The sequence below is a fragment of the Arachis stenosperma genome, chromosome 3, assembly GCF_014773155.1.
Source record: "Arachis stenosperma cultivar V10309 chromosome 3, arast.V10309.gnm1.PFL2, whole genome shotgun sequence".
Classification (NCBI taxonomy): Eukaryota; Viridiplantae; Streptophyta; class Magnoliopsida; order Fabales; family Fabaceae; genus Arachis; species Arachis stenosperma.
Genome location: NC_080379.1, coordinates 170,284,974 through 170,311,084, shown reverse-complemented (window position 1 = coordinate 170,311,084; position 26,111 = coordinate 170,284,974). Strand labels below are relative to the sequence as shown.

The following is a 26,111-nucleotide window of genomic DNA, read 5'->3' as shown; positions in this document are numbered from 1 at the left end:
ATAAATGATAGTGCTTTAATATGAATTTATTTACTACTTCAATTTTTTTTTTTTAATATGTGAATCTATGTATTCATATATTATGATTTATGAATGGCCAAACCTAGAAGTATATGCCTCGCGTAGACATATAAACACCAGAAGGTTCGATTAAATATTAACTGTAGAAATCATTAAAAATAAAATAATTGTTTGTCAAAATCAACACAAATATAGATGCATATATTTTTATTTATAATTATATTAAAATATACAAATGTCTAATATATATATTGAAATGTACTTCATTATTTTAATGCAATTCTCTTCTCTTTTATTATCTCTTTTCTCCTATATAAAATAATGAATTACTTTTTTTTTTATTATTGTTTATATTACTAGTTTTTATATTTTTCATTTGTAGTTTAAATTTTATAAGGAATATAAATACAAAAGCTAACTTTCAAGTTTCAACAAGTAAATGTTGAGAAGCATTTATTAGTATTCCTACTCATATTTGGAGTTGGCTTCTCAAATACAGTTGAACATTGAGCACATGTTATATCATCAATACATAAGCTCCAACAAACATAAATGATTACAACTTGAGCTAGAATATATTCTTTTTGACAAAATGATTCATGCTGAATATCATTTATGTAACTAAAGAACTGAGATTTGTCCTAGTGCAGCTATTTGCACCCTCAAAAGCCTGCTCTTGTGCTCCAAAAGAAAAATACTTATTCATCATTTTCTTATTGAAGGAACCCTGCCTGAAGTTCAACTGTGGTGTACAACAATCTATATCAACACCCTTATGTTCTTGAAGACTATGAGTTGAATGAGCAGCATTAGCAATAGGCACATATGGTTTTACCTGAATTACCCCTTGCATTAGGCCTGCAGCAAAATAACTTCTACTGGATGGACTTGGGAGATTGGTCATTATAGGTAGTGTTCTCTTGTTGTTTGGAAGGGAACACAGTTTTGAGTATCTTTGCCTTAATGGAATTGGAATGTCTTCCAACTCTTTACTTGAGATGCAAGAAGAAGCCACAGAATCGTCATCTTGAATTTCTGATACTGCCTTTTTAGTCTCTCTTCCTCTAGGCCTCCCGAAAAGGAACTTTAAGCGCCTTTTCGCATCGTTGATAGGACTAGACTTGCTGCAATGTGGAGAATCAGCTAGCTTGTAATCATGCGGTTCACTGCTTGACCATGAATTTGACTCCACACTTGCCTGATCAAAATTGTCATCATAGGATTTCTCAATGCCTGTGTACAAGAATATCTCACCATCCGGTACCCTGAATGAAATGCCGGGACTTGTTACAATGCCATGATTCTTCAGATGAGTAACAAGAGTATTTCTTGCTATATAATCCTGACAATTAGAGATGCCACCGGCTGAAATCAACTGCTTGATCAAGATTTCAGATGATGCTGATTTCGACCTCTGCTTCAAATGATCCAAGGGGGTCATGCCATCCGCATCGCGAACGTTCAAATCAATTGATGGAATAGACATCAGTAATTCCACTATTTCACATTGGATGTTATGAATCACAGCTACATGAAGAGCTGTTCTTCCATCATTGTTCTTGATATTTATGATGTCCTGCATGTCCACAATCTTTCCACTAATCAATTGGTTCATGAGCTCAGTGTGCTTGTCTAGTCTTCGGAATCCAGGGCTTCTGAAACCAGCCACTGTCATGTGAAGAAAAGTATCTCCATAATGATTGGTTAGGGATGCTAATGAGGGTGATGCTTGAACCAGAATCTCTACCACAGGTAAGTAACCCCTGTAAGAAGCCACATGCAATGCTGTATTGCCTTGTACATCAGTTGAGTTGATAATATCAGATGACTCAATTAAGTTTCTCACTACCTGTATCATGAAAATAAGTACAAGGTTATATGGATGATTGGTTTCTAACCCCAAATCAAGTGCAAAAAGATATTACAAGAATTTCTACGGGATTAGAAGAACACTAGAACATCGCACTAAAAATCTTACAATTCACTGTCAACTTTGAACCTGATCACTGTTCAATGTTGCTAACAAGAAAAGATTTATGCTTTTTCATTCTCCCCTAAGTAAGAAATTTTGTGATAATCCCAAAGAGATGGTAACATTAGCATCAAAATGTAACCCAAAACTCCTAGCAAGTTTTAACAACTTTGATGTGCTTAGATTTACTGCGAAAGTTGTATTTTTAAGACCTTTGACTGGGTGGGACAGTTTCTACTTTCTACATAAAAGGTCCAGAGTCATAGACCACAATTTATGGGGACCATGCTGCTACTTAAAGCAGACTGAGCAGGTTTTAATGCATACTTCTTGAGAATTATTATACATCTCTTTTCACTTCTTTTTTTTTTCCCTTTTACAGTTAAAGGTTATTGAGACTGAGCTGGTCAAATGAAGAAAACTGTATTCAAGTAATCCATAAAATTATTAAAAGATTTTGGACAATCACTAAGAATCTGATATGTAATGTCCCATATGATTTCTCTTCCAAGATCAACATTAAACAAGTAGAAGAACTCATGAATTTTGTTTGGCCTCACCTCAACTTGGCCTCTGCCAGCTGCTGAATGCAAGACAGTACACCCTTGAGAATCTCTGTAGCACAAAATCTCAGAAACATTTTCCACAAGCTCCTTCAGCATTTCCCAATTCCCTCCTCTTGCAGCAGCATGAATTGCTCTATTCACCATCTCTCTCTTGAAAACACCACCATCACCATGATGTTCTTCACTCCCAGAGAGTGCAGAATCAAGCAAGAGCCTGAACACCACACAATTCTTGCTCCTTGCAGCAGCATAGAGTATGTCAGTGACACCATACTCTCCCTCACCAAAAACAAGCAAAGGGTCTCTCCTCAACAATTCCTTCACAAATTCCACATCCCCTGCTGAGGCTGCAGTGTAGAGAAGCCATCCACCATAGCCAGCACGGATGAGGGAGTTGTACTTGTGTTCCCTTCTTCCGTTCTCACATTCAAGCATGAGGTTCCTTGCAACCTTGGAGCGGCAACTTGCAACATCTTCAAATTTAGCCTCATCATCCCAAACGGCTTCGAGGCGGCGAATTCTACGGAGGGAAGTGAGCTTGATGAGGAGGTTGGTGTCAAGGTGGAGAAGCTCAGCAACAAGATCATAGAGGCCATTTGCTGCAGCCCAATCAATGGGGGCTGCATACCACCACTGGTTTCCTGTGCTCTCCCAACGAAGAGGGAAGCATGATGGAGAAGCCATGACACCCCCAGTAACTAAAACATTGTAAGACACAAACTTATTTGGAGAATAGAACAGGCAAGATTCTATATCTTCAGACAAAACTCACCATAATCTTCTATATTCACTCGAAAACTGGGCATAATGGGGGGTAGAGACACAACATAAATTTTCTATCTTGTTTATGTTTAGTATATGGCACTTACCTAACAGAACATAAATGAATAAAGTGAAACCACACAGCACTAAGAGAAGCAAATATATGCTTATTCAGTTATTCTCTTGGATTGGAAGTTGTTGAAAAGCTAGTAATATATGCTTATTCTCTTGGATTGAAAGTTGCTGAAAAGCTAGTAGGTCGAAAAGTAAAAGTAGGGGGGTAAAAAAAAGGAACAAAGGTATGAGATTAACCTTGCGAACAGTGAATAGTGCAAGATTGGTAGCCAAACTATGGACTATAGGATGCCGTAACTGGATAGCATGAAGAAGTTGGTGGCTAGCAAGGAAAAAGAGTGCAAAAAAATACAGAAAGATACCAAGTATAAAGTGTTGGCATAGTGCATTAGATGACAAAAGGAAAGGAATTGTGGGTGAGGTTCAATGAAACTGTTCATCCATGGTGGTGGAGGAAAAAGTTAAAAGGAAGGCATAGGAAGATTATGATTCTCTGGTCCGTGAATACCAAGGCCAAAATAATGTTTTAATAAATTATTATAAGAATCATAGACCCCACCATTATGGTGCTTGTCTTCATTCACTTTCACTTGAGGAAACTTGATTCTGTCATTTACCAGCAGACCATGGAGCACACATGTAGCCGGTTACATACGGGAAAAAAGATCAAACACATAGAGTGCACAAAATTTTTTATTCCTAGTTTAAGGTGCAAATCTATCCGAGTTTTTTTTTTTCGTGTATAAATAGACGGAGAGGAGTGTTTTACAGAGTGGGATCTCTCCAATAAAAAAAAAATTTAGATAGTGTACGGTATTTAATTTTATTTTTTATTATTTTTTTATTTAATTTTAATTTTATTTATAAAATTAAAGATGAAAAATTACATTTTATTCTCTCAAGTATTAACATGTTTTATATATTATTATTATGTATTTTGTCTTATATTTTTTTTATATTTATACACGTATTAAATTCACAGTTTTAAACTTCATTGAATTAATGAATTTGAGTTTTTTATTTATTGAAAAATTGAACCTGTCTATATAATAATAAAAAAATCACATATCATTAAATGAATATCATTCATATCACAACACTTTTTTTAATATTAATTTAGAATTATATCTCATTAAAATTTTATTAAAAAAATCATTACAAAAAGAAAGAGTTCAATATCATTTGTTAAGAGGATGGTCTCGTTAAAAATCTTATAAAAAAAAAAATCTAAGAGGGACAAAAATCTGACAAAAAAAAAAGTACAATCTCTCTCCTCTTGTCAATATTATTTAATATCTTAAAATTGGTGCATCTCAATTTAATATACCAATTTTTCAAAAGAATATTTTGAAAGTGACTTTGTAAATAAATCTATCAGATTATCGCTTGAACGGATCTGTTGAATATCAATTGTTTCTTGATTTTGAAGGTTACGAGTGAAGAAGAATTTACGAAAAATATGCTTTGTTTTATCACTTTTAATGTGTCCACCCTTAAGTTGAGTAATGCATGTTGTATTATCTTCAAACAGAACAGTTGAAACTATTTTTCTATCAGTCAGTCCACATGATGATAGAATATATTGGATTGAACTCTGTTTCGTAGACTTCCGTGATATAGTTGTATCACCATATGTGAATATGTATCCTATTTGAGATCTTCTTTTGTGTGGATCAGACAAGTATCCTACATCTTCATATCCAACTAATTGTGACTTGGATTCATATGGATAAAACAGTCTCATATCAATTGTTCCATGAAGATATTGAAAATTTTGGTTGATTCTATTCCAATGTCTTTTTGTTGGAGAGGAACTATACCTTACTAGTAAATTCACAGCAAAAGATATGTCACGTTGTATATTATTAGCAATATACATTAATGCTCCGATGACACTGAGATATAGTACTTCAAGATTAAGGATACTTTTATTTTCTTCTTTGGGACAGAATTGATCATTTTCCACATCCAAAGATCTTACGATCATTGATGTATTTAATGAATGTGACTTATCCATATAAAATATCTTTAAGATGTTTTCTGAGGTCGAGACAAAATTTAGTCTTTTCAAGATTCTTTATCTAAAACTCATCTTTGAGTTTTTATAATTATTGGAATCTCTTCAGGGTTTTAATGATATTTAAATCGTCAATGTACACAGCAAACTATTCTTAATATATAAAAGTAGATATATAAGCATGCACCATATTATTTTTTAGATATTTCTTTCCTCCTACTAATGCCATGTCAGCAATATTGCTTACTTGGCACAACTTTAAAATCAACCACTCAATTCTTACCAAATCAACTATTATTTCCAAATCAGTAAAAAAATAAAATATACAAATAAAAAACTAAAAAAATAGAATCCAATAAATTTGTAATCTACAAATACATTGAATTCATATTCCTATATTTATTATATCTTACCGTTATAAACAATACAATAAATTTATAACCGCATAATTAATTTATTACAAATATCATAATAATATTATTAATCATAATAAATTTTACGTTATAAGTATTTAAATTTCATACCATTTAAACTACATATATAAGTCTCTTATCACTATTCCTTTACATAACATCAAATTTAGCACACACAAAAATTATTTTTGAACTGAACATTTCAAACTTACTCAATAGAGTATCATTCTTTCAGAGTAGAACGATTAGAAATCGAATAACTATCCAAGATCTAATGGCCATGCAATGAGAATCTGATGATCAGGTATGACAAAAAAAATCACAACATGTATCACATATTCATACTTACTCAAATACCATATACCTAATGATAACATAAATTGAATATTGAAATAGGAAAAGATCTTCACAATTTTAGCAACTATAAACGAAATTGATGACAAATTAGGATGAAACTATGTTAAAATGTAAAAAGTGTCAGAAGAAAGCATATAAAAAAAAGAAACAACTACATTTGTGGCATATGTAATCAAACACCACAATATCCAACAATAAGGTATCTCTATATACTTTTCATAATCTCATCTATCAAATTATTAGTTACTAACCCAATACTTATTTTAGGTTCAGAATTCAATTAAAGGTTTTAGATCAAAGTGTTACAACAACTTTTGTACTATTTGATAGCGACGTAAAAAAACTTATTGGGTACAACTGCTTCAAATCTAATGACATTTCAGAAAAATAATGATATTGAAGCAGCACCCCATCAAGAGATTAAGGAGAAAGAAAACCATACAAACTCAAGACACATATTCGGAAGAAGAACATACATACAAAGATGGAACCAAATAACACAATAGAATGTGCATCAAACTCAATAATTCATAAAGAACATGTTTTCACAAGAACCTACGACAAAAAGAAGAAAGCACCAACTCTAACAAAAAAAAAGGAGGACGAGCGCCACATAAGATGACTAAGTCTATCAATTAAAACAAATGCAAAAATTAAACCACTAAATAAAAATGTCACTTTGTACAACTCCAACATCCAAATCTTTTGTACTACAAATTATTTAAAATAAAATACCTTCTAAATTTAACTTCAATTTACACATATTTAATTTATTTATACAAAACATAATAATTTTTAATATTTATTATATACTATCATTAATTTACCATCCCGCGCATCGCGCAGATCTCATTCTAGTTATAATAAATTCAGATACAGATTTCTTTACAAAAATACATGGGCAAATATCATTATTTTTTAATTTCTTTTTAGCCAGATACTTAGTAAGATGATTATACCACATTCATCTAGATTGCTTTAGACCATATGAATATCTTTGTAATTTGATTGAATATAACCCCTGCGAATATTTATTGAATGGTTTAGATATCTTTAGTCCTTTAGGAATTTTCATATAGATACCACAATCTAACGAACTGTATAAATAAGTTGTCACCACATCCATTAGATGTATATGTAGTTTATGGTATGCGGATAAATTGATCAAAAAACACAATATTATTGCATCTGCTACAGGAGAATATATTTCTTCATAATCTATAATGCGCCTTTGTGAAAAATATTGTGCCACAAGTCAAGCTTTAAGCGTATAACTTCATTTTTCTCATTTCGTTTTCTCACAAATACACATTTGTATCCAACAAGTACTACATCTTCTAGTGTACGGACTACAGGTCCAAAAATTTCACATTTTTCAAGTAAGTCTAACTTTTTCATAGCTTCTTCCTATTTTGACCAATCATTTTTTATCGACATTCTTTAAACGAAAAATGTAAAAAAGAAAATGGATTGTTATTGATAAAAAATGATTTACATAGGTTTGTTACTAAGAGTTATTATCCCTTAGCCCTTGTTATGGTGTCTCGTTAAAATCTCCTTCAGGAAAATCCTTTTCAGGAAAAACCACAAAGTTGAAAAAAAGATTGTACCAGGAAACAATGTGCGCTTCCTAGCTGTAGTACCTCTTTAAGTTACACTCGTGCCACGACTTTGGGAGCTCTTTCCCTTGTAAGTTGGACAATTTGTAGTAACCCTTCCCTAAGACTTCAACAATCGCCTAAGGTCCTTTCAAGTTTACAGCCAACTTTTCCTCGCCCAACTTCTGAATTCTAATATCATTTCGGATTAGTATAAAGTCGTTCGTGGTAGAACTTCTCTTGATTACATTCTAGTTGTACCTCAAAGCCATTCTTTACTTCAATGTTTCTTCTTTAATCCAAGCTTTTTCTCGAACTTCTGGGAGGAAGTCGAGTTCTTCCCTTTCTGCTTGCACATTGACTACTTCATCGTAGAATCTGACCCTTGAAGATTCCTCAATTATTTTTACAGGAATCATGGCTTCCATACTGTAGGCAAGTCAAAAAGGTGATTCTCCTGTTGTTGAGTGAGAAGTTTCCCGATATGCCCACAAAACCTGAGGAAGCTCGTCTGTCCATGCTCCCTTTTTATCTTGTAGTCGTTGCTTCAATCCAATCAATATGACTTTGTTTGCATCTTCAGCTTGTCCGTTGACCTGAGGGTGTTCTACCTACGTAAACTTGTGTTTTATTTTAAAATTAGCAGTAAATTGAGTTCTATTATCTGTGGTGATGGAATGAGAGATTCTAAATTGGGTGACAATGTTTCTATAAATAAATTTTTGACTTTTCAAACATAAATCATATTGACACAAACTTACTTCAACCCAAAATCAATTCTATAAAATTACTTTCATTCAAACTCCAATTTGATAAACGACAATCCAAACACACACACCTAAAGGTGATTGTTTATTATCCTTATTTAGGCTGTGAAAAATATATGCACACAAGCTGAAATGCTGATAGTATTATTTGGAACCTCCACGCGTATATAGCGGTTTCCTTGTATTATACAAGTTAAAGCAATGTCAATTTATTAATTAATATTAATATAAAGGACTAATACAAAAAAGGACTACTGCTTAAGAGTTAAGACAAAAAAGGACTAATACAATTTGGTTTTTTTTTCTCCTTAAAAAAAATTTAAATTCTCCAGCCTTTGTCAGATAATACATGACGATTGTTGGTCCTGCCATTCATATAAAGGTTTGTAAACCTGGAAGAGTCTAAGCAAACAGTTCATCAAGCTCCATTTGAAAGCCACATTAATAAAAGCAACCCATACAGATGGAATCATCACAAGAGCTAAGCAGCAAAATCCAAAGTGATTTATCAAAGTAGAAGTCAGCTACAATCATTTCAAATTTTGATCAGAGTGTTTAAAGTTCAATCCTAAAATAATCATTTGGGGAATAATCATTTGGGGAATATCTTAGCATAATCTCTGCACCGAGTTGAAATTACCTGAAGAATTTCTCATACCAACAAAATTAAGCAACAAACTATGACGACTAACTTGCACATGGACATATGCCAAAAGAAGATATGATTGAACCAAAACTTAAGGTTTTGAAATTGAACCCAAATAATATTCTCAGCTTAGGCATTGAAAGTAGCATTATCGTAAATAAATAAAATTCAGGAAAAAAACACGAATTCTAGTTAAAGTTCTAGTTAATTCCTTGACTTCTTTCTTGACTTGGATGAAGGCTTGCTTTGCTGAGAAGGTCCACTACTTCCTTTAGAGGCAGCAGCCAGGCTTACTTTTGGATTAGAGTTGTTGGAAGAAGAACCAACATCATGCTTTTCTCGGACAACAGCACCCTGAGCACCTCTCACTTGAGCAGCTTTTTTGTCCTTCCTCTTAGGCCTATAGGTTGATCTCTCCCGCCTGGGAAGCCACCTTTCAGGATCCGGGGGAGGACCTGGATTTGCGGGGTCAAACCCTTTTGGATACCTTGGTTTTCTCTTTCTCTTTTTCTTAGCTTTTGTCTTATTCTTTCCTTCTTCATGTGATTCAGTGACCCCAACATGAGCAGGACCATCAACTTGTTTCACTCCAGAAGTTCGCTCCAAGCTGTCCACATCGATCTCCTTTAAACCAGGTAAGGCCTTCAATTGCTTCTCATAAAGTTCTGCCTTATCGACATCTGTGCGTGCAACTGTTGTTACCAGCCCAACCAGTGCTTCTATGCCTCCTTGGCTTTTAACTAGCTCCTCATAGAGTTTAGCAGCATCATCTTCCTTGCCATGCCTGATCTTGAATGAAGCAGCCTCTTGCATTATAATATTAAGCTTATTGTCCTCAGTCATAGCATTAGACCACCATTTGATAGCAGAATCAAGCACAGCAGCTGCACCCTCAATGTCACTAGCACGTTCTTTTAAAGAGACAAGGGTGGCAACAGTAGCAGGCATGTGTTGGATATCTGATATCTTAGCCACGGAATCGGCTGCAATATGTGGGTGACCAGCAGCAGCAGCCACCTGAGCCCTGGCCAAGTGAACAACCTTGGACTTCTCAGGGTACTTCCCAGCAAATTGTGCTAGTAATTCCTCCGCCTTTCCAACTTTGTTCTCTCTAACTAGGACAGCAGCTTGCAGCAATATAGGTATCACACTTTCCGGAAACATGTCTGGCAATCTGGAAACAAGTTCTCGGGCCTGTAAATTTTGATAGTACATAATGTATAAAGAGTATGCTCCCTTACAAAAATTTAAAGCTAAGTAGTAATAATTGATGATTCAAGGAGGAGAAGACGAGACAGAGAGATGAAAGACCTGGTCCATCTTATTAGCATGAAGAAGTAAAAGGACCCTATTTGCATATATTGCTTCCTTTTCTTTTGCTGGAAGTTTCAAGTCCAGTTCACTAGCAAGCTGAAAGTTCTGTGCCTCTTTGTCTTTGAGCCGATCAAGTTTCCTTAGGCTATCAGAAACATCTTTTGGACCCCTCAGTGAAACAAGATTGTTCACTGCCACTGCAATTGATGATTCATCAGCCATATCTCGTTTAATGATGTCTATATAAGCTTCAATAGCATCTTGTTTACGCCCAAGAAGCTGTTCATCAATGAATAATTAATATTCCTGGCTAGTTCAACAGCAACATATGCTTGAAAACTGCAAAATCATTCTCTTTTTACCTGTTGGACATAGGCCAATTGTACAGCTAGTGGAGCCAATTCACTTTCTATCTCATCATCAGGCAAGTTATCTTCCATCAGGACCTCTTGACCAATTCTGATCCAATATACATTAACAAAGATAAGTATATGTTACTCTTGGATAATTCCCCAGTCAATAAACTTTTGTTAATAGGTCATAAACTATCAAACAATACACCAGTATCTGAGGCATAAAAACAAAGACCAGATCAAAGAAAAAACTAAAACAATCAAACCATATAATCTATTTGTGCTTCATTTCTTATGCTTAGCTACTGACTACTCAGTATATACTGCAACTCAATTGAAAATTTCAAGTATTACTGTTGCACAATGCCCTCCAAAAGGGATTGCCCTCCAAAAGGGATTCAATAAAGATATAATCAATGTCGTTTTAAATACCTAACTGGGGAAAAGAAAAGATAATATCACCTTCGGCCTGACAACAGGAGTTGTTCTGCATCTGTGTACTTTTTCCTTTCAATTAAAGAACAAGCAGTATTGTATGCCAATTCAAAGCTACTTGTTGCTTTAACCCGAAGTGAATCCAGAAGTCCTTGAACTTCGGATGACCTCCCGCCCATAACTAGGCTGGCAACACAATTTATTTCCAAGTTATCAATCTTGGATTTTTGGAGCTTCTGGTAGATATCCAGGCAAGCATCCATCTTCCCAAGACGGTACAAAATCTGAGCTTCCAAAAGCATAGTTTCAGTTGTTCTCTCTTGTGTTTTCAAAGACTCCAAAGCTTCATTCAACTTGTTTTGTCTGTATAAGCAGTATGCCTATTTAGAAATAGCAAAGGAAAATACAATCCTCAATGTGAGTATTTACATATTCCATTAAGATCATGTAAAAATGTATAAAATGAAGAGAAACTCTTGGAGGCTAGCAATTTTTAGTATATTTGGCCATCATTTGACCAACACAAACATTAAATTGTCTTTAACAAATAAATTTTATTAATTCATGTGCGTAAATTCTAAAAAAATGTGGGTGCATATGTGCAAACTCTGGTAAATATAGGTGCAAACTATATGTTCTTGTGTGCAAAACCCGTGTAAATACGGGTGCAAATTATTGCTGGCCTAGTACCAGCAAAAAATGATAATATTTGTTGGTCATATAGCATTGCTCTAAAAGAGTTCATAAGCACCCTCATTTTTTCTTTCTCCCTATCTCACTTGTATCCCTCAATTCAGAATTCCAGTCTTCGCTTAATTCAAACTTTACCCACTAATAAATATACATCCTAGAACTTACAATCTTTGAGCAATTCTATCTCTCAGCCAAACTTGAAATAAAATCTGTCAAGAGAAATCTAAAATCACAGTTCAATGAAATAAGGAACGAAACACAAAAGCAGGAACCTTAAGGAAATCGAAATCAGGGAGATGGGTGCGAGAAGATCGAATGGCGGAGAGTGCGAGGTCGAGGCGGTCGTCCTTGATGAGCGCCACAATCTTGCATCGGAGGGCGTCTTCATCGGCGGGTGCAACCACCAAAACTGACAATGATCAAAACAGCAACACAGATTAGGGAAAATACAGAAGCAAAAAGAAGAACAGAAGAGGCGTAAGTTGAAGAGTGGAAACGGAACGGACTCTGGTCTGCGAGTTTGATCGCGTTGTCGAAGGAGAAGGAGTTGATGTGCCTGTCGAGGGTGGTGAACAGATCTTCCAGGGGAGGAGGAGGCTGAGAGGGTTTTGCCTTCGGAGCCATAGGTTAGAATCACGCCGCTTCCTTCGCTATTGATTTTATCTGCATAATGTTTGGGTGGAATAGCAGCTTATAAATACTTTCTCAATTTAAAGAACAAGAAAAAACAAAAGATAACACAATCAGTAAATCAAATTCAAGAGGAGAACTGAAAGTCAGCATATATATCTTCATAAAACAAATTTGAAGCTTGACCAACATTTCCTTCATTTTGATTTGCATCTATATCTACCTTTGTGTATCTTTCACAAATCAATACCAAAAATAATTCATAATAATACAAACAGAAAGTATGGGACAACAATTTAACTTAACAATTGCAGAGAGCATAAACCTCACTTTTAACAACAAATTCAACTATAATAATTTAGCAACAAAATTTATCTCGAGATGATTTTCAGATTTACAACAACAAAAAATTTAGATAAGTGATTATTTCAGCAAGACTACAATAGATTCAATCTTCAGTGATGATAATAAGTAACAAATTCAACATGATTTACAGATTGACAACAACAAAGAAATTTAACTAAGTGATTATTTAGCAAAACAGCACTTCAATAAACTCAGTAATGATTTTCGGCAACTAACAAACTTAAGCAAAGTTAAGCTAGTGATTATTTTAGCAAGTCAACAACAAATTCAAGCTTCATGATAATCAGTAACAAATTTCAGCAACACATTCAACTTTCAGCAACAAAATCAAAGGGCAGTGATGCAGCAACAAAATTGAAACAGAAAGAACATGGGGAACTCACCAAATCGGGTTGCGCGAAGGAAGCTGATGGCGACCGTGAAGCTGATGGCGAGGGAGAAGCTGAAGGCAAGGCTCGAAGCAAGAAGACGACAACGAAGAGCGTAGGGAAGGGAGAGATCGAGACCAGGTGCGAGACCGAGACCGTGAAGCGCAGGGAAGGGAGAGATTGAGTTGACGAGAGCTTGACAGCGGATACGAGACGAGCTGACGAGAGCTTGAGCTCGTGGGAGAGAGTGACGAGAAACCAAGAAAGACAGTCGAGAGAGGAGATACCGTTGGGGGCTGAGGTGATCTTCAGCAATTGGGGCATCAGAGAGGGAAAGGGGGAAAAAGCGGGGAGGGGGGTATGGAGACGCCGTTCATTAAGAAAATAAAAATCATGACCCGGTCCGGGTCAAATAAACCGGTCGGATCGTTAGTTTTTATGAAAACCAGCCGAGTCAACCTAGATTTCAGCAGGTTTGATACATGATTGATCCAATGGGTAGTTCGGCCCGGCCAAATGACCAGGTTTTCGATCAAACCAGCAGGATTGAGTCGGATTTGATAACTAGTCAAATCTTATTATTTAACTTTGTTGGATTATGTTCATAAAAAGATTTAAATGTGTAGTATTACGGTTAGAATTAACTAGGAGCCAACTCTTTTCAACTAATAAAATATTCAATAATAATTTTTCATTAAAACAAAACGTTCAAAATAAAAAATAATAAAATATTCAAACTTAAAGAATTTGAAAATAAACAAAAAAAACTAAATTAAGAGATAGAATTTATAATTTATGATTTACGATTTTAAATTTAAGTTTAAGATTTAGAATATGGGTTAATAGATAAATTAGTCTCTGAAAAATAACACATTTTTCAAATTTATTCTTAAAAGATTTTTTTAATCAAATTGATTTTTCAAAGATTACAAATTAATCATATCTGTCATTCAGTTACTCTACTCACAATTTTCGTCAACGATTGATGATATGAAATATTAACTGATAGCATATATGACATATTACATGTTCAATTAGACATTGACTAAATATGTTTATAAAAATCTATTAATTTAGTCACTAATCATATTAGGAATAGAATTTTTATAATTAAAAAAATTGACAAAATTAATAAATTTTTATAAATATATTTAGTTAATAGTGTAATTTTTTTTTTTGTTTTATTGGTCCTTTTGATACCCACATGAATATATCTTTTCTTTACTTTATCCTCTTTCTGCATAAGAAAACACGTTATGCAACAGAAAACAACCACCTTTGTGTCTGTTTGGTTCATAACATGATTGTATTTCATTGAGTTATTCTTATATTACGAGGGAAGCTTCAAGGATTGGTGTTGTTTTTTCGGATTTGTTGGAGGGTGTTAGTTTTCTCATTTTAAATCATTGTTGTTATTATTGTTATTATGATCAAACAGTAAGGTCAGCACGGGTAGTGGGTACCCAATTACCCGTTTGAACTCGAACTAAATTAATTAAATTGGTTTTGGAATCAACGGGTAATCGAGTCCAACTCGAACCAAACCGATGACATTTGTTATTAATCGGTTCGGATATCGGTTCTATAGGTGCAGAATCCGATTTAACCCATGAACCTAAATATATATTAATTAAATAAAAAAAATAAAAAATATGATTTTTAGTGAGTTTTGCAACTCGTAACCTTAACACTTTAAAAACTAGACAAATATTTCTATTGGCCTTTTATATTTAAATTCTAATATTTAGATTTTAATGAGTTTTGATTTTAGTTTCTTTAAAAGATTATTCACTAGACTTTTGTATTTAGCTTCTAATATTTCTATTGTACTTTTGTATTTCCATTAGATAGAGATTATTCACTATTAATATGTTTAGATTTTAATGAGTTTAGTTTTTAATGTATTTGGTGTTTAATATATTTAGATTATTTCTATTGATGTTACATATTTATTATACTTGTTAAATTTTTAAAATAAAAATCTGATTTTTTTTACGAATATCAAAGTCATCAAGTATCCAATTATTCAAACCGAACCAATCTGTTTTTAATTGGTTTAATTTGGTTCGAATATATATACAAAAAAATATAAATCCAAACCAAATCAAACCAATTATATTTTGATCGGTTCAATTCTAATTTTACCTTAAACCCGAACCAAATGGACCGTGCTCGCGGCTATCAAGCAATACCCAATAAGCTTCCTCGTAAGTCATCCAAAGGTTCTGAACATGGTGGAAGTGGAAACCATGTTCATTCAAAACAGGGGAATTCTTCTTCTGCATTGCATGGAAACTCTGCTTTAGATGCAGGGCATCATCAGAATCAGGGTAATATTGCATCATCGGATTTGAATGGGGATTTGATGTGTCTCTATGACGAACCATTGCCTACATTCGGGGATGTTTACAGTTCTGAGAAGCAGGCCTTGTTTGTGAAGAAGCTAAGGTTGTGCACCGTTGTTTTTTGACTTCGAAGATCCCAGAGAAAGGGAGTATTTAAAGATGACTTTGCATCGCATCTATGGGAAGTTCATGGTTCATCGCCCTTTCATTAGGAAAGCCATCAATAATGTCTTCTTCAGTTTGATTTTTGAGACGGAGAAACATAATGGGATTGCTGAGTTCCTTGAAATACTGGGCAGCATCATTAATGGTTTCGCTTTGCCATTGAAAGAAGAGCATAAACTGTCCCTTGTTCGTGCATTGATTCCGTTGCACAAACCAAAATGCTTAGCAATGTATCATTATCATCAGCAATGATCTTACGGCTTTACTCAATTTGTAGAGAAAGATTTGTAAGAAAGGAAGATGTTCTTTCCGTGATACTAATAGAAAAAATATAAAAAAATGTTAAACCAAACTTGTAAAACGATATTTAATAATATGCATTGATATCATGAGATTAATAGTTAAACATACAAAAAAATATTGTTAAAATTTTTTTTGATAAAACTAAAATTATTAAAGGGTATTTTAATAAAAAAAAATCATGTAATCATTAAAAGATATTTTAAAAAATATTTTGATAAAAATACAATTTAGGCACAAGAAAAATAATTTATTAAAAGATATTTTAATAAACAAAAATTAATTATAAAAATTTAAATTTTTGTTAAAGAATATTTTTGTACAAAATAATTTATTTTTTAAAATTTTTACTAAAAAGTATTTTTGTACAAAAATAATTTATTTTTTAAAAAATTAAATAAAATTGAGGATAATTAACACAAAAAATTGGAGTAAAATTTTTTCCTATATTTCCTCCAATTTATGTGTTGTGCTTCTGACAGTTATCCGTGATCGTTTTACTGAAAGAAAATTCACAAGCAATTTTAATAGCAATGACTACATATATGAAGTTTTCAAGAGATCATTTGCTATTGAAAAAATATAAAATAAAATAAAAACGTGGATTATTCGATAGGAGAAGTAATAAGTTAATAACAAGTTAACATCAACAACTAACTTACATCAAACGGCTTACTACCATCCATGGCATTAGAGCAGGAGCTCCCTGAAAACATGATCATGTTGCCCAACAAATTCAGAGTTGCTCATCATTGGAACATTTCCATAAGTACTGCCATTCACACTATTATTAACACAAATAGGATTTAACCTTTCTGCTATCATCCAAATCACTGGATTCTCAAATGTTACAATAATAATCTCGGTAACAAAAAAAATGGTTTTATATCTCTCCTTGAAAAAATAATCTTTATTTAAATTCAATATCACGAATTCTTTAAATAATGTGACTCGGTTCAATTTTAGTGACAAAAAAAAAAATTAATGCATAATTATATGATACAATCAGCTTGCATTGATTTAGAAAAGATTTTATTCAGTAATATTTTATTTTAATTTTTGGAAATAAAGGATAGATTGTCCTATACTTTGAATATACATGCTAAACACTGATTTTATTTTATAAATAAATAAAATAATTATTTGATAAAATATATATTTTAAAATTTTTTATTTTTATTTTTATTATTATGCATATCTTGTTGTCATTACTAATGAGATAAGACCATGTCTGCAATACTGATTGGATTGATTTAAGAGATAAAATCAATGTAATTTATTACAATTTGGATAATATTAATTTGTTTTTTATTTTTCAGTATAATCCAATTTCTTAAAAAAATTGTGATTTTTATTATATCAATGTAAAGTTATTTGTCAATCAAATTTATTCAAATTATTGTTATTTAGTTTGAAAAATAACAATACAAAAAAATTTGTCCTTTGCCATTTTAAGAACAATCATGAATAGAAGAGACACTGCAATAAGTAACAACTGTGTAAAATGCACTTGTCTCTGTTGAATTAGTGAACAAGGTATCGGATTAGGATTATGAACATAATAAAAAAGACACTAGGTAGAAACTATTGTCTAAGCTTGTGGAATCTGGAATCTGTATTTGTATTAACCTTCATAAAGTTGACAAAGTAATCAACCAACATTTCTTGAGCTCCTTGTCAATTGCTGTTTAAGCTTTCAAATATGTACAAGTGTCTGGTTTCTGTGTCCTTTTTTGGCAACTACTTGGGGGATGATCTCCTCAAAAATTCTGAAACCAACTTTGAGAAAGATGAAGTATTGTTCTGCAGCAACTGATCTGGTTCATCATACTCTGCAATTGTCCCTGTAAACATCATCAATGTTATGAGATATGTGCTTTCCTAGGTTTGATTATCATTGATATTATGATCTAATATATTGAGGTGCATAATGAATGTTCATGTACCTTCATCAAGGACCAAAACCAAGTCATTATCAATAACTGTAGGGATTCTATGTGCTACAGTAATCACTGTGCATTCACTAGTTTCTTCTCTAATAGTCTTTTGAATTAAATTGTCAGTTGCAGTGTCAATAGATGCTGTTGCCTCATCTAGAACCAGAATCCTTCTCTTCTTCAATAGCAGCCTAGCAAGACAAACGAGTTGCCTTTGTCCAACGCTCCAATTTTCTCCATTCTCAGCCACTAACATTGAACAAATTCAACCAATGTCAAATGGATAGAACTAAACATAATAAGCACAAAAATACTTTTAAGGCTTGTCACAGTTACACTCCTGAATGGTGTAATGTATTCTTTTTGTTTTCTTAAGTATTTTACCTGGTGCATCAAGAAGTCTTGGATCCTGCCTTACAATTTCAGCAAGATGGCACTTCTTGAGAACCTGAAGAGCAAAATTTTCTTTATCAGTTCCATATAAATATCAAATATTTTCTAGCAAAATAGTTCTATAATGCTAACCTCCCAGAGTTCTTTATCCGCATGTTGTTCTAGAGGATCCAAGTTAGTCCTAACAGTGCCTAGAAACAAGGTTGGGTCTTGAGGAATTATACCAAGCTTAGATCTTAAATCCTGCAGACCAATCTTGGAAATATGTACTCCATCTATTAGTATCTTTCCTTCCAAAGGCTCCACTACTCGAAAAAGGGCTTGCACCAGAGTTGATTTTCCACTCCCTGTCCTTCCTACTACTCCGATCTTCTTTTGCCCCGGGAATGTGCAAGTGACACCTTTGAGAACCATAGGACCAGCCGGATCATACTGAATATGAATATTCTGAAGCTCAATTTTCCCTTCCATAGGCCACTCTGGTTCAGGCCTACAATCTTGGATTATCAGTGGTGCTTCACTTGGTATGCTAGAGAATTGCAATATTCTCTCAACAGATATCATCTTGTTCTCAACATTGCAAAGGTTCCATATGACCCAAGCCTGAAGTACATTCAAGTTCAAACCATAAGTAGCTACCAGACCTGCCAAGCCTGCAAATCAGAGGAAGCAATCAATTGTTTAGGGCATAAATGCAGTGAAAGCAACTTCATTGATTGTTACTTCTTTTGTGATTTGTCAAGTATTGTATATCATCCAAAATATCAAATCTAGAAAGATCAAATACAGATTAGGGACTAATCTAGAAAATTAATTTTCTTTTCTTAAGTTAATTATGAACTAGTAACTCTCAAAGAAGACTGGTTCTCACATTCATGTATGATGTTTGTAATTGCTAATGTTAAAGATTAAATGGGAAAGGAGGATCTTACTGGGATCAATGGCAGACCTTGGCAGAGTAACCAAGATGATGAGAACAAAGTAGAAGACTAGATTGAAGAGAAAATTGATCCGGACTGACAACCATTCCATGGTGGCATAATTATGAAAGGCTACTCTAGAGTATTCATCAACAAGATCCTTGATTTTGGTCATGAATATTTGTTCTTGATTGAAACAACGAATCGTGGCGGCCCCAGCAATAGATTCTGAGAAATGATGCAAGATTGGGGCCTTTCTGATCCCTACCATCCTGGCTAATTCCCTGGCAGTAGTAATGTAATAAGCCTGCAAAGAACATTACTTGCTTTATTACTATTATTATTATTATTTACATATAAGATTGAGAATCCATTATGAAATGAACTTACCTGATACCATATGGAGATAGCAAACACCACAAGAAACACAAGGATGACTTGCCACGCGACCTGCGACATTAGCATGATAATACTCAACAACTGAATTAGTGCAAACACTAGCCCTGCTAATCTGTATGGTATGTCTGTGTCAATTGTACTTTGATCTGTTGATGACTGTAACATCAAAATTCAGAAGGAAAAATGGTTAAAACATGAATAGAAATTATAATAATAATTACATATAAAGAATAGTAGATGAACTGACCCTACTGAGGATTCTGCTTGATGGTGTGGTATCAAAAAATGAAACAGGTGCTCTGAAAACAGATGTAATCATTCCATGAAAAAGACGCTGAGCTGTCTCAACAGCCACCACTGCCATCAAAACAGTCCTTCCAAGTATAAAGATAGAGCTTCCACCAGAAAGAAGAACAAATGTTCCCATAAGCATCCCTTTGGTTACCCTCCCAGTTTGTTCTGCAGCCCAAGAAATCCAATAATTGCTTCCCATTTGCATCACTTGAAACAGAATCTGGCAGAGAAGAATGACCGGAACAAGTGATCCTCTATATGCAGATGTGACAAAGGTTGAGTAAACACTCCATTTCACTCGACCGGTCTCTGCTTCTTCTTCTTTGTTTCTCTTCCAATTGCTTATGCTTTCTTGAAGATTCTCTTCAGCAACTTCAATTTGATTCTTTTGAAGGGGCCTGCAGCTAATTGAGTTCTCTTCATGCCATGGATTTATTTGGTTTATTGTTTCTTCATGAGCAGCCATTTGTCGAACAAATTCACAGTTGGGACATGCTATGAGTTCTTTATACCTTCCTGACTCCACTATTTTTCCATCTTTCATTACCTAAAGGAGTAATGGAATTAAATAATGGTGACAAGGCAAACACTTATTAGTAGTTTCACTACTGAAAGACAAGTTTTGTATAAGCTTACCAGAATTAAATCTGCAGCTTCCAAAAATTCTAGTTGATGAGTAGCATAAACAACTGTCTTCTCAGACAAAAGTTGCATAAGGCATTTCTGTACAGCATGTCCAGTTCTTAGTGAAGTACTTTGAAAGAAATGAAGCTGAAATAACAGATAATTAAAAAAGAGAAACAAGAAGCTCAATAATAATCAGCACTAACTTTAAATAAATGAGTTCCGGTATGAGCATCAACTGCACTGAAAGGATCATCAAGGAAGTAAATATCTGAATCATTGTAAACAGCTCTTGCGAGTTGAATCCGTTGTTTCTGGCCTCCACTTAAGTTTATGCCCCTCTCCTCCACAAGATTCAAATCTCCATCACCCCACATGTTGATATCTTGATGCAAAGCACAGCCATCCAAAACACTTTCATAGAAGTCCTTGTTCATTTCCTTTCCAAACAGGATATTTTCTCTTATTGTTCCTGATTGAATCCAGGGACTCTGTGGCACATAACTTCTTGTTCCATAGACTTTGATCAAAGTCCCGGAAACCAATGGAATCTCACCAAGCATACAACAAAGTAAGCTTGATTTTCCAGACCCCACTGAACCACAAACTGCTACCTTCTGACCTTTCTTTATCTTCAAGTTTTCTGTGATTTGAATTGTTGGTTTCTTGTTGGTTCCATCACTTGTTTCCCAAGCATATTCACTTGGCTTGATTTCAATAACAATAGATGAATCTTTCGAAGTGTGCTTGTTCATAAACTGGTTCTGATCCTCTTCATTGATCAACTCTTGGATTCGATCAAGAGAGACTTTTGTTTGAGCTATCATGGAAATCAGCTCAGGAAGATTGTAGATTGGTTCCTGAAGAATCCGAAAAGTTGCCAAGGCCGAGAGGACAGTAGCCGCAGTCAGTTCTGTGTTCACCAGTATGCAGATGCCGAAAGTAACAACAGAAACCAAAGTTGGAGAAGTCCAGAAAAGAGTGGCTACTGCTGAGCAAGTGTAGAGGTACTTCTGCAGCCAACTCTTCTCAGTGTCTCTCAATTGGAGGAGTTTCTGTAAGAATGTAGATTCCCATGAATGCAACTTCAGTATCCTTATGTTCTTCATTATCTCTGAAGTCATCTTGATTCTTGTATCCTTAGTTTCCATGATCTTGGAGTGTAACTTTTCTTGCATATTGGCCAAAGGTGTGTTACACACCATAACCAAAATGGTGACAGCAAGTGCAGAAATTGAAGGCAAGAATCCCAAGTTTATGTACAATATCACTAAGGCCAAAATAACCTGAACTGGAAGCAACCAAACTCCATGAATGTACCAGCAGAAATCCCCAATTCTTTCAACATCCACATTCACCAAGTTTATGATTTTTCCATGGGTTGGCCCTGCACACTTGATCATTAAGGACTTGCTGTAAATTAGAGTCATAAGAGCCGCGCGCACTCGAATTCCAATTCTCTGAGCACCAAAGTACCATTGTCTTTGGCTCAGTGACTCCAATGTCTTTGAGAGGAAGAATATGAATGCAAGAATGAGGCCGCATTGGATGCTTGAATTGGAATTATCATCCACCAAGAAATTGACAAAGTATGTAATCAACAATGGACCCATATAAGATGCAATTGTATTAACCCCTTCAAATATAGAACAAAAACAAATCAGTAATCACCATAAACAATATATGTAAAAAAAAGTACATAGCATCCAAAGAGTAATAAAATATACCGGCAAAAACTGCATTTAAAGCCAAGGACTTCCACACAGAATTGGTTATAGCTTTAGTCAAGGAACCCCCTTCAAGTTTCTGTTTGCGAAGCGATTCTTCCAATAAGGAAGAAGCATTTTCTGCAGTTTCAGAATGAGGAACATCAGGAATGTGAGAAAGCTCAAGCTTCTGAACTCGACCCTTTCTAAAAATGGGATTCAGCCATCGAAATGTGAGTTGGCTCCAAATGCCTGCATTTGTGAAGTTCTCTCCATCTTCATCATCATCATCATTATCTTCTTCTCCAGGGTGAACCAAGAGCTGCTCCATGTCAGTGCTGTGTTGTTCTTCTCTTGCACATAAATTCAAACACAAAAGCAACAACAACATAGGCAAGGAAACCACACCAACTATGTTATCATCCTCTGACAAGAAATTCCAGAAGTCCAAGTATTCCAAGTTGTTCTTCATTAGTCCAATAGAAACCGAGATTGCCTCTATGATACTGGCCCAGACCCACCAGAGAACCAGAACAAAAGGGAATCTTTTGTTATCTCTTGTTGTCTTCTTCATTGAATAGAATGAAACCAAGCTTGCCATAACCCATGTTAGAGCAAATGTAACAGAACTATATCTCACTATTTTATTAGTCCTATATTCATGAACTGCAAAAGCTATAGTTAAAAGGGTAAGAATGAAATTGAATAGGAGAGTGATAATGGAGAAGAATTTTGGTCCTTGTTGGAGAAACACAGCACGTTGAAGCTTGCTTTGTCTCAAAGTGTGAAGAAGCAGCCATATCAGAATTGCATAGAAGAATGCCACATTGGCTGTTACAAGCAGAGTATCCACAATGGCCATGGTTGAAGTTGAAGGAAACACTGAAAAGTTCAGAGACAGCAGAAGAGTAAACATCAAAGAAAAGTTTCCTCAATCAATCAATTCCACTTGGAAATCGCATTATTTTTTGTTTGAAAAAGATAAATAAGAATAAAGTTGAGGAGTATATATAGATATTGCATAATGCATTCAAACCTGAAATTAAGTTGAAGTGTTGAAAACTTTTTTGGAAATATGAAGAATTTACAAGTGGGTGCTAAAGAGCGGCGAATGGTTTTGAATGGAGCATTAGAGCATAGGCATTGGAACTAGAGAATGAAAAGTCAGAGGCATATAAATGAGAAATTACTTGCTGTTATTGGAGCATCACGTGTTTGGTATTTGCTGTTATCATAATTTTTTCTTGGTGAAAACTCAGCTGCAGTCGACTTTACATAAAGTTGATACCTGAGAGTCCGTTAGATGATAAAATTTGGACCCAATTGTATATTGCATAGTCTCATATAAAGAATCTCCGTCGTAGAAATCGCTATCAAGCAATCTCAAAAATCCGCTGAGATTCTTGTGTACTACTACCTAGGTACATGGTTGTTGAATGTTGATAGTACTTAAATATCATATCATATACTTCTGTATTTATCACTTTAAAATAAAACTATTAACATTTATTTCGCAATCAGTTTCGGGAATTAATTTATTCGATTTGATATACATGTAAAGTTCCTTCATTGCAATAATTTTAATGTCGGTATTATCGTTGGCAGATTCGCCTTCTTGATTTTAATATATTTTGGTATAATCATTTTTTCATAATTATTCAATCTTCACCTATTAACAGGTCATCATCATATATGATCATAATGTATAGTGCTGTCACTAAATTTTTAGTACAAAATTAAAAGGAAACTTAATCTCATCAACTATTATTTCCTTTTCTTAACAATGGTTCTATACCTTTGTTGTACTTTTTTATTCTTCCATCTTTCTACGCACATGTGGTTAGTTTTCTACGGATAAAACAAAAATGTAATCATGCATTTCTTGATCATTCTAAAAATAAGATATATATGAACATGTCTTTAGTTAGCGATGGAAAAAGTTTTGAATAGAAAGAGAAAATACTTTCTACTTCCTCATCAATATAATCTTATGTCAAGTTCATGCATGAAGCATGATGGCTTTGTGGAAGATTCTGGAAACGAGGATACGTAATATATAATCGAGCCTATTTCGGATGTCAAGTTGATTCTTACAATATATATGAGCTTGTTTGGTTGAGAGATTTTTTTCTAGTTATCTTTTTTTAAAAGATTTTATGAAAAAGTAAAAGTAATTTTATGTTTAGGTATCTCATATAAAAAGATTTTTTTATCTATTAATTATGTTTAGATATAACAATATAAAAGTACTTTTTTGTTTATTTATTATATAAAAAATATTTTTTTTAAGAAAAAATTTTTTTAAAAAAATGTAAATTATAGCTTCTCAAAAAAGAAATTTTTTTTTTATTTTTCTAGTGTTTTTACTTTTACTACTAAAAATTTGTCAAACGCGCTAAAAAATAAAAAAAATATCTTTTTTCATTAAAAAATTTTTTTTTTATCAAAATAATGACACCCAAACAAATACATAATCAGTGAATTTAATACATTAAAAATTTATAATTAGTATTATTCTATTAAAACTTTTAACTTATAATATTATTATCTAATGTTCTTAAAATAGTTCCAAAAAATTGATTATATATTAAACTAAGAACAGAACTGCTGATAACTCATGCATATAAATGTCTTTTAGGTTTTACTTATCCACCATATCCCAACATTAATTTAGTGCATTAGCACTGATCCAAACTAAAGCAACTTTCCATAAGGATATTTTGTTTTTTTTTTTTGTTTTTTTTTTCCTATTTCAACATGCACATGCTTTATTTTGTGACTTATCTCTTGACTGTTTAATGAATTTAGGAAACACTTTCCATATACATATGTGTTGTCTATATATAAGTTCCAATAATAACGAAACAGTACTTGTTGAGCAAGTGGAGCTGCATTTCTAAACCTACCTTAGTTCCAATAATATGCATGTCACGTGTATGCCAATAGTAGGACCAATAAAGTTTAATTTACAAACAAAAAGGTTATATAATTAACTTGATGAAAAAACAAAAAAAGATATAAAATTTGATTCTGATATAGGATACCCATCTCAACTTTCCTCACATGATAAAGCCACTTGGTTTAATTTGTTCTTGTTGGGTCCTATCTTCTTTGATCAATTCTAGATCTGATCATATATATTCAATTTTTGGCTTTGTATGTAGATGGAATTGTTTAATTTCCACGTTTGAGAGGAATGTCATTTCCGTCACATGTAATGCAATGCATGTAGCCATGTACCAAGCTTTATGATTTTGGTGGATCCAACTTTAATTTGGCAACAACGTTACCACTTTATTTTGTAACATCAATAAGTGTCCCCCATGTATATCCTCGGCCACCTTTTTTTTGTGACTAAATAAGTGTTTTTAAGAAATTTGTATTTGAATTAATAGTAGATAGTGTTTTTTTATCTGTTTAATAATACACTATATTTTGTATCATTTGACATATACATAGTAAATATATAGACTTTTTTTTTTCTAATCTCTTATCTTAATTTCTAAGATTATTCAAGTGCTACACATTTAGTAACTTGATTACAATCATCATCACATAATGAGCAACAATCATATTAGATTCATAGGTTGTATTAAAATCAACCATCACTATTCACTGTTTTTGACTGAGCAAATACCACTTATCATGATGCCATATGCATGCTTTTAATTTGTA

The 26,111-nt window shown here is 33.6% G+C and overlaps 3 protein-coding genes across 5 annotated transcripts; all 3 read right to left on the bottom strand.

Moving 5' to 3' along the window:
* Positions 1-462: 462 nt before the first annotated feature.
* On the bottom strand, positions 463-3,820 carry LOC130969568 (uncharacterized). 2 transcript variants are annotated; one of them, XM_057895349.1, is made up of 3 exons: positions 3,634-3,811; positions 2,554-3,257; positions 463-1,870 (listed from the first exon to the last, which is right to left on the bottom strand). In XM_057895349.1, the coding sequence occupies exons 2-3, from the start codon at positions 3,241-3,243 to the stop codon at positions 635-637; spliced, it is 1,926 nt and encodes a 641-aa protein (XP_057751332.1). In that variant the 5' UTR covers positions 3,244-3,257; positions 3,634-3,811; the 3' UTR covers positions 463-634. The 2 variants fall into 2 exon arrangements, with proteins under 2 accessions (XP_057751332.1, XP_057751331.1); XM_057895348.1 differs by having other exon boundaries at positions 2,554-3,820.
* Positions 3,821-9,273: 5,453 nt separating this feature from the next.
* On the bottom strand, positions 9,274-13,690 carry LOC130969353 (uncharacterized). The gene is made up of 7 exons (XM_057895027.1): positions 13,369-13,690; positions 12,496-12,652; positions 12,262-12,398; positions 11,324-11,676; positions 10,871-10,967; positions 10,506-10,787; positions 9,274-10,388 (listed from the first exon to the last, which is right to left on the bottom strand). The coding sequence occupies exons 2-7, from the start codon at positions 12,611-12,613 to the stop codon at positions 9,399-9,401; spliced, it is 1,977 nt and encodes a 658-aa protein (XP_057751010.1). The 5' UTR covers positions 12,614-12,652; positions 13,369-13,690; the 3' UTR covers positions 9,274-9,398.
* Positions 13,691-17,613: 3,923 nt separating this feature from the next.
* On the bottom strand, positions 17,614-23,735 carry LOC130967893 (putative ABC transporter C family member 15). Of its 2 annotated transcripts, none has more exons than XM_057892934.1 (11): positions 23,627-23,735; positions 22,458-23,318; positions 20,937-22,366; positions 20,743-20,829; positions 20,060-20,653; positions 19,804-19,968; positions 19,426-19,720; positions 18,626-19,146; positions 18,485-18,548; positions 18,110-18,349; positions 17,614-18,007 (listed from the first exon to the last, which is right to left on the bottom strand). In XM_057892934.1, coding segments are annotated over exons 1-11 (4,362 nt in total). In that variant the 5' UTR covers positions 23,628-23,735; the 3' UTR covers positions 17,614-17,903. The 2 variants fall into 2 exon arrangements, with proteins under 2 accessions (XP_057748917.1, XP_057748918.1); XM_057892935.1 differs by lacking the exon at positions 23,627-23,735 and adding an exon at positions 23,473-23,624.
* Between the last annotated feature and the right edge of the window lie 2,376 nt (positions 23,736-26,111).

Coding starts and splice junctions, on each gene's coding strand:
- LOC130967893 (XM_057892934.1), bottom strand. Junction 19,721..19,803: donor CTATCTCCATATGGTATCAG/GTAAGTTCATTT, acceptor TGTTCTTTGCAG/GCTTATTACATTACTACTGC. Junction 19,147..19,425: donor AAGGTCTGCCATTGATCCCA/GTAAGATCCTCC, acceptor TCTGATTTGCAG/GCTTGGCAGGTCTGGTAGCT.
- LOC130969568 (XM_057895348.1), bottom strand. CDS start 3,243: ATGGCTTCTCCATCATGCTTCCCTCTTCGTTGGGAGAGCACAGGAAAC. Junction 1,871..2,553: donor CTGGCAGAGGCCAAGTTGAG/GTGAGGCCAAAC, acceptor TTCATGATACAG/GTAGTGAGAAACTTAATTGA.
- LOC130969353 (XM_057895027.1), bottom strand. CDS start 12,613: ATGGCTCCGAAGGCAAAACCCTCTCAGCCTCCTCCTCCCCTGGAAGAT. Junction 12,399..12,495: donor GATCAAACTCGCAGACCAGA/GTCCGTTCCGTT, acceptor GATCATTGTCAG/TTTTGGTGGTTGCACCCGCC. Junction 10,788..10,870: donor AATTGGCCTATGTCCAACAG/GTAAAAAGAGAA, acceptor ATTGATGAACAG/CTTCTTGGGCGTAAACAAGA.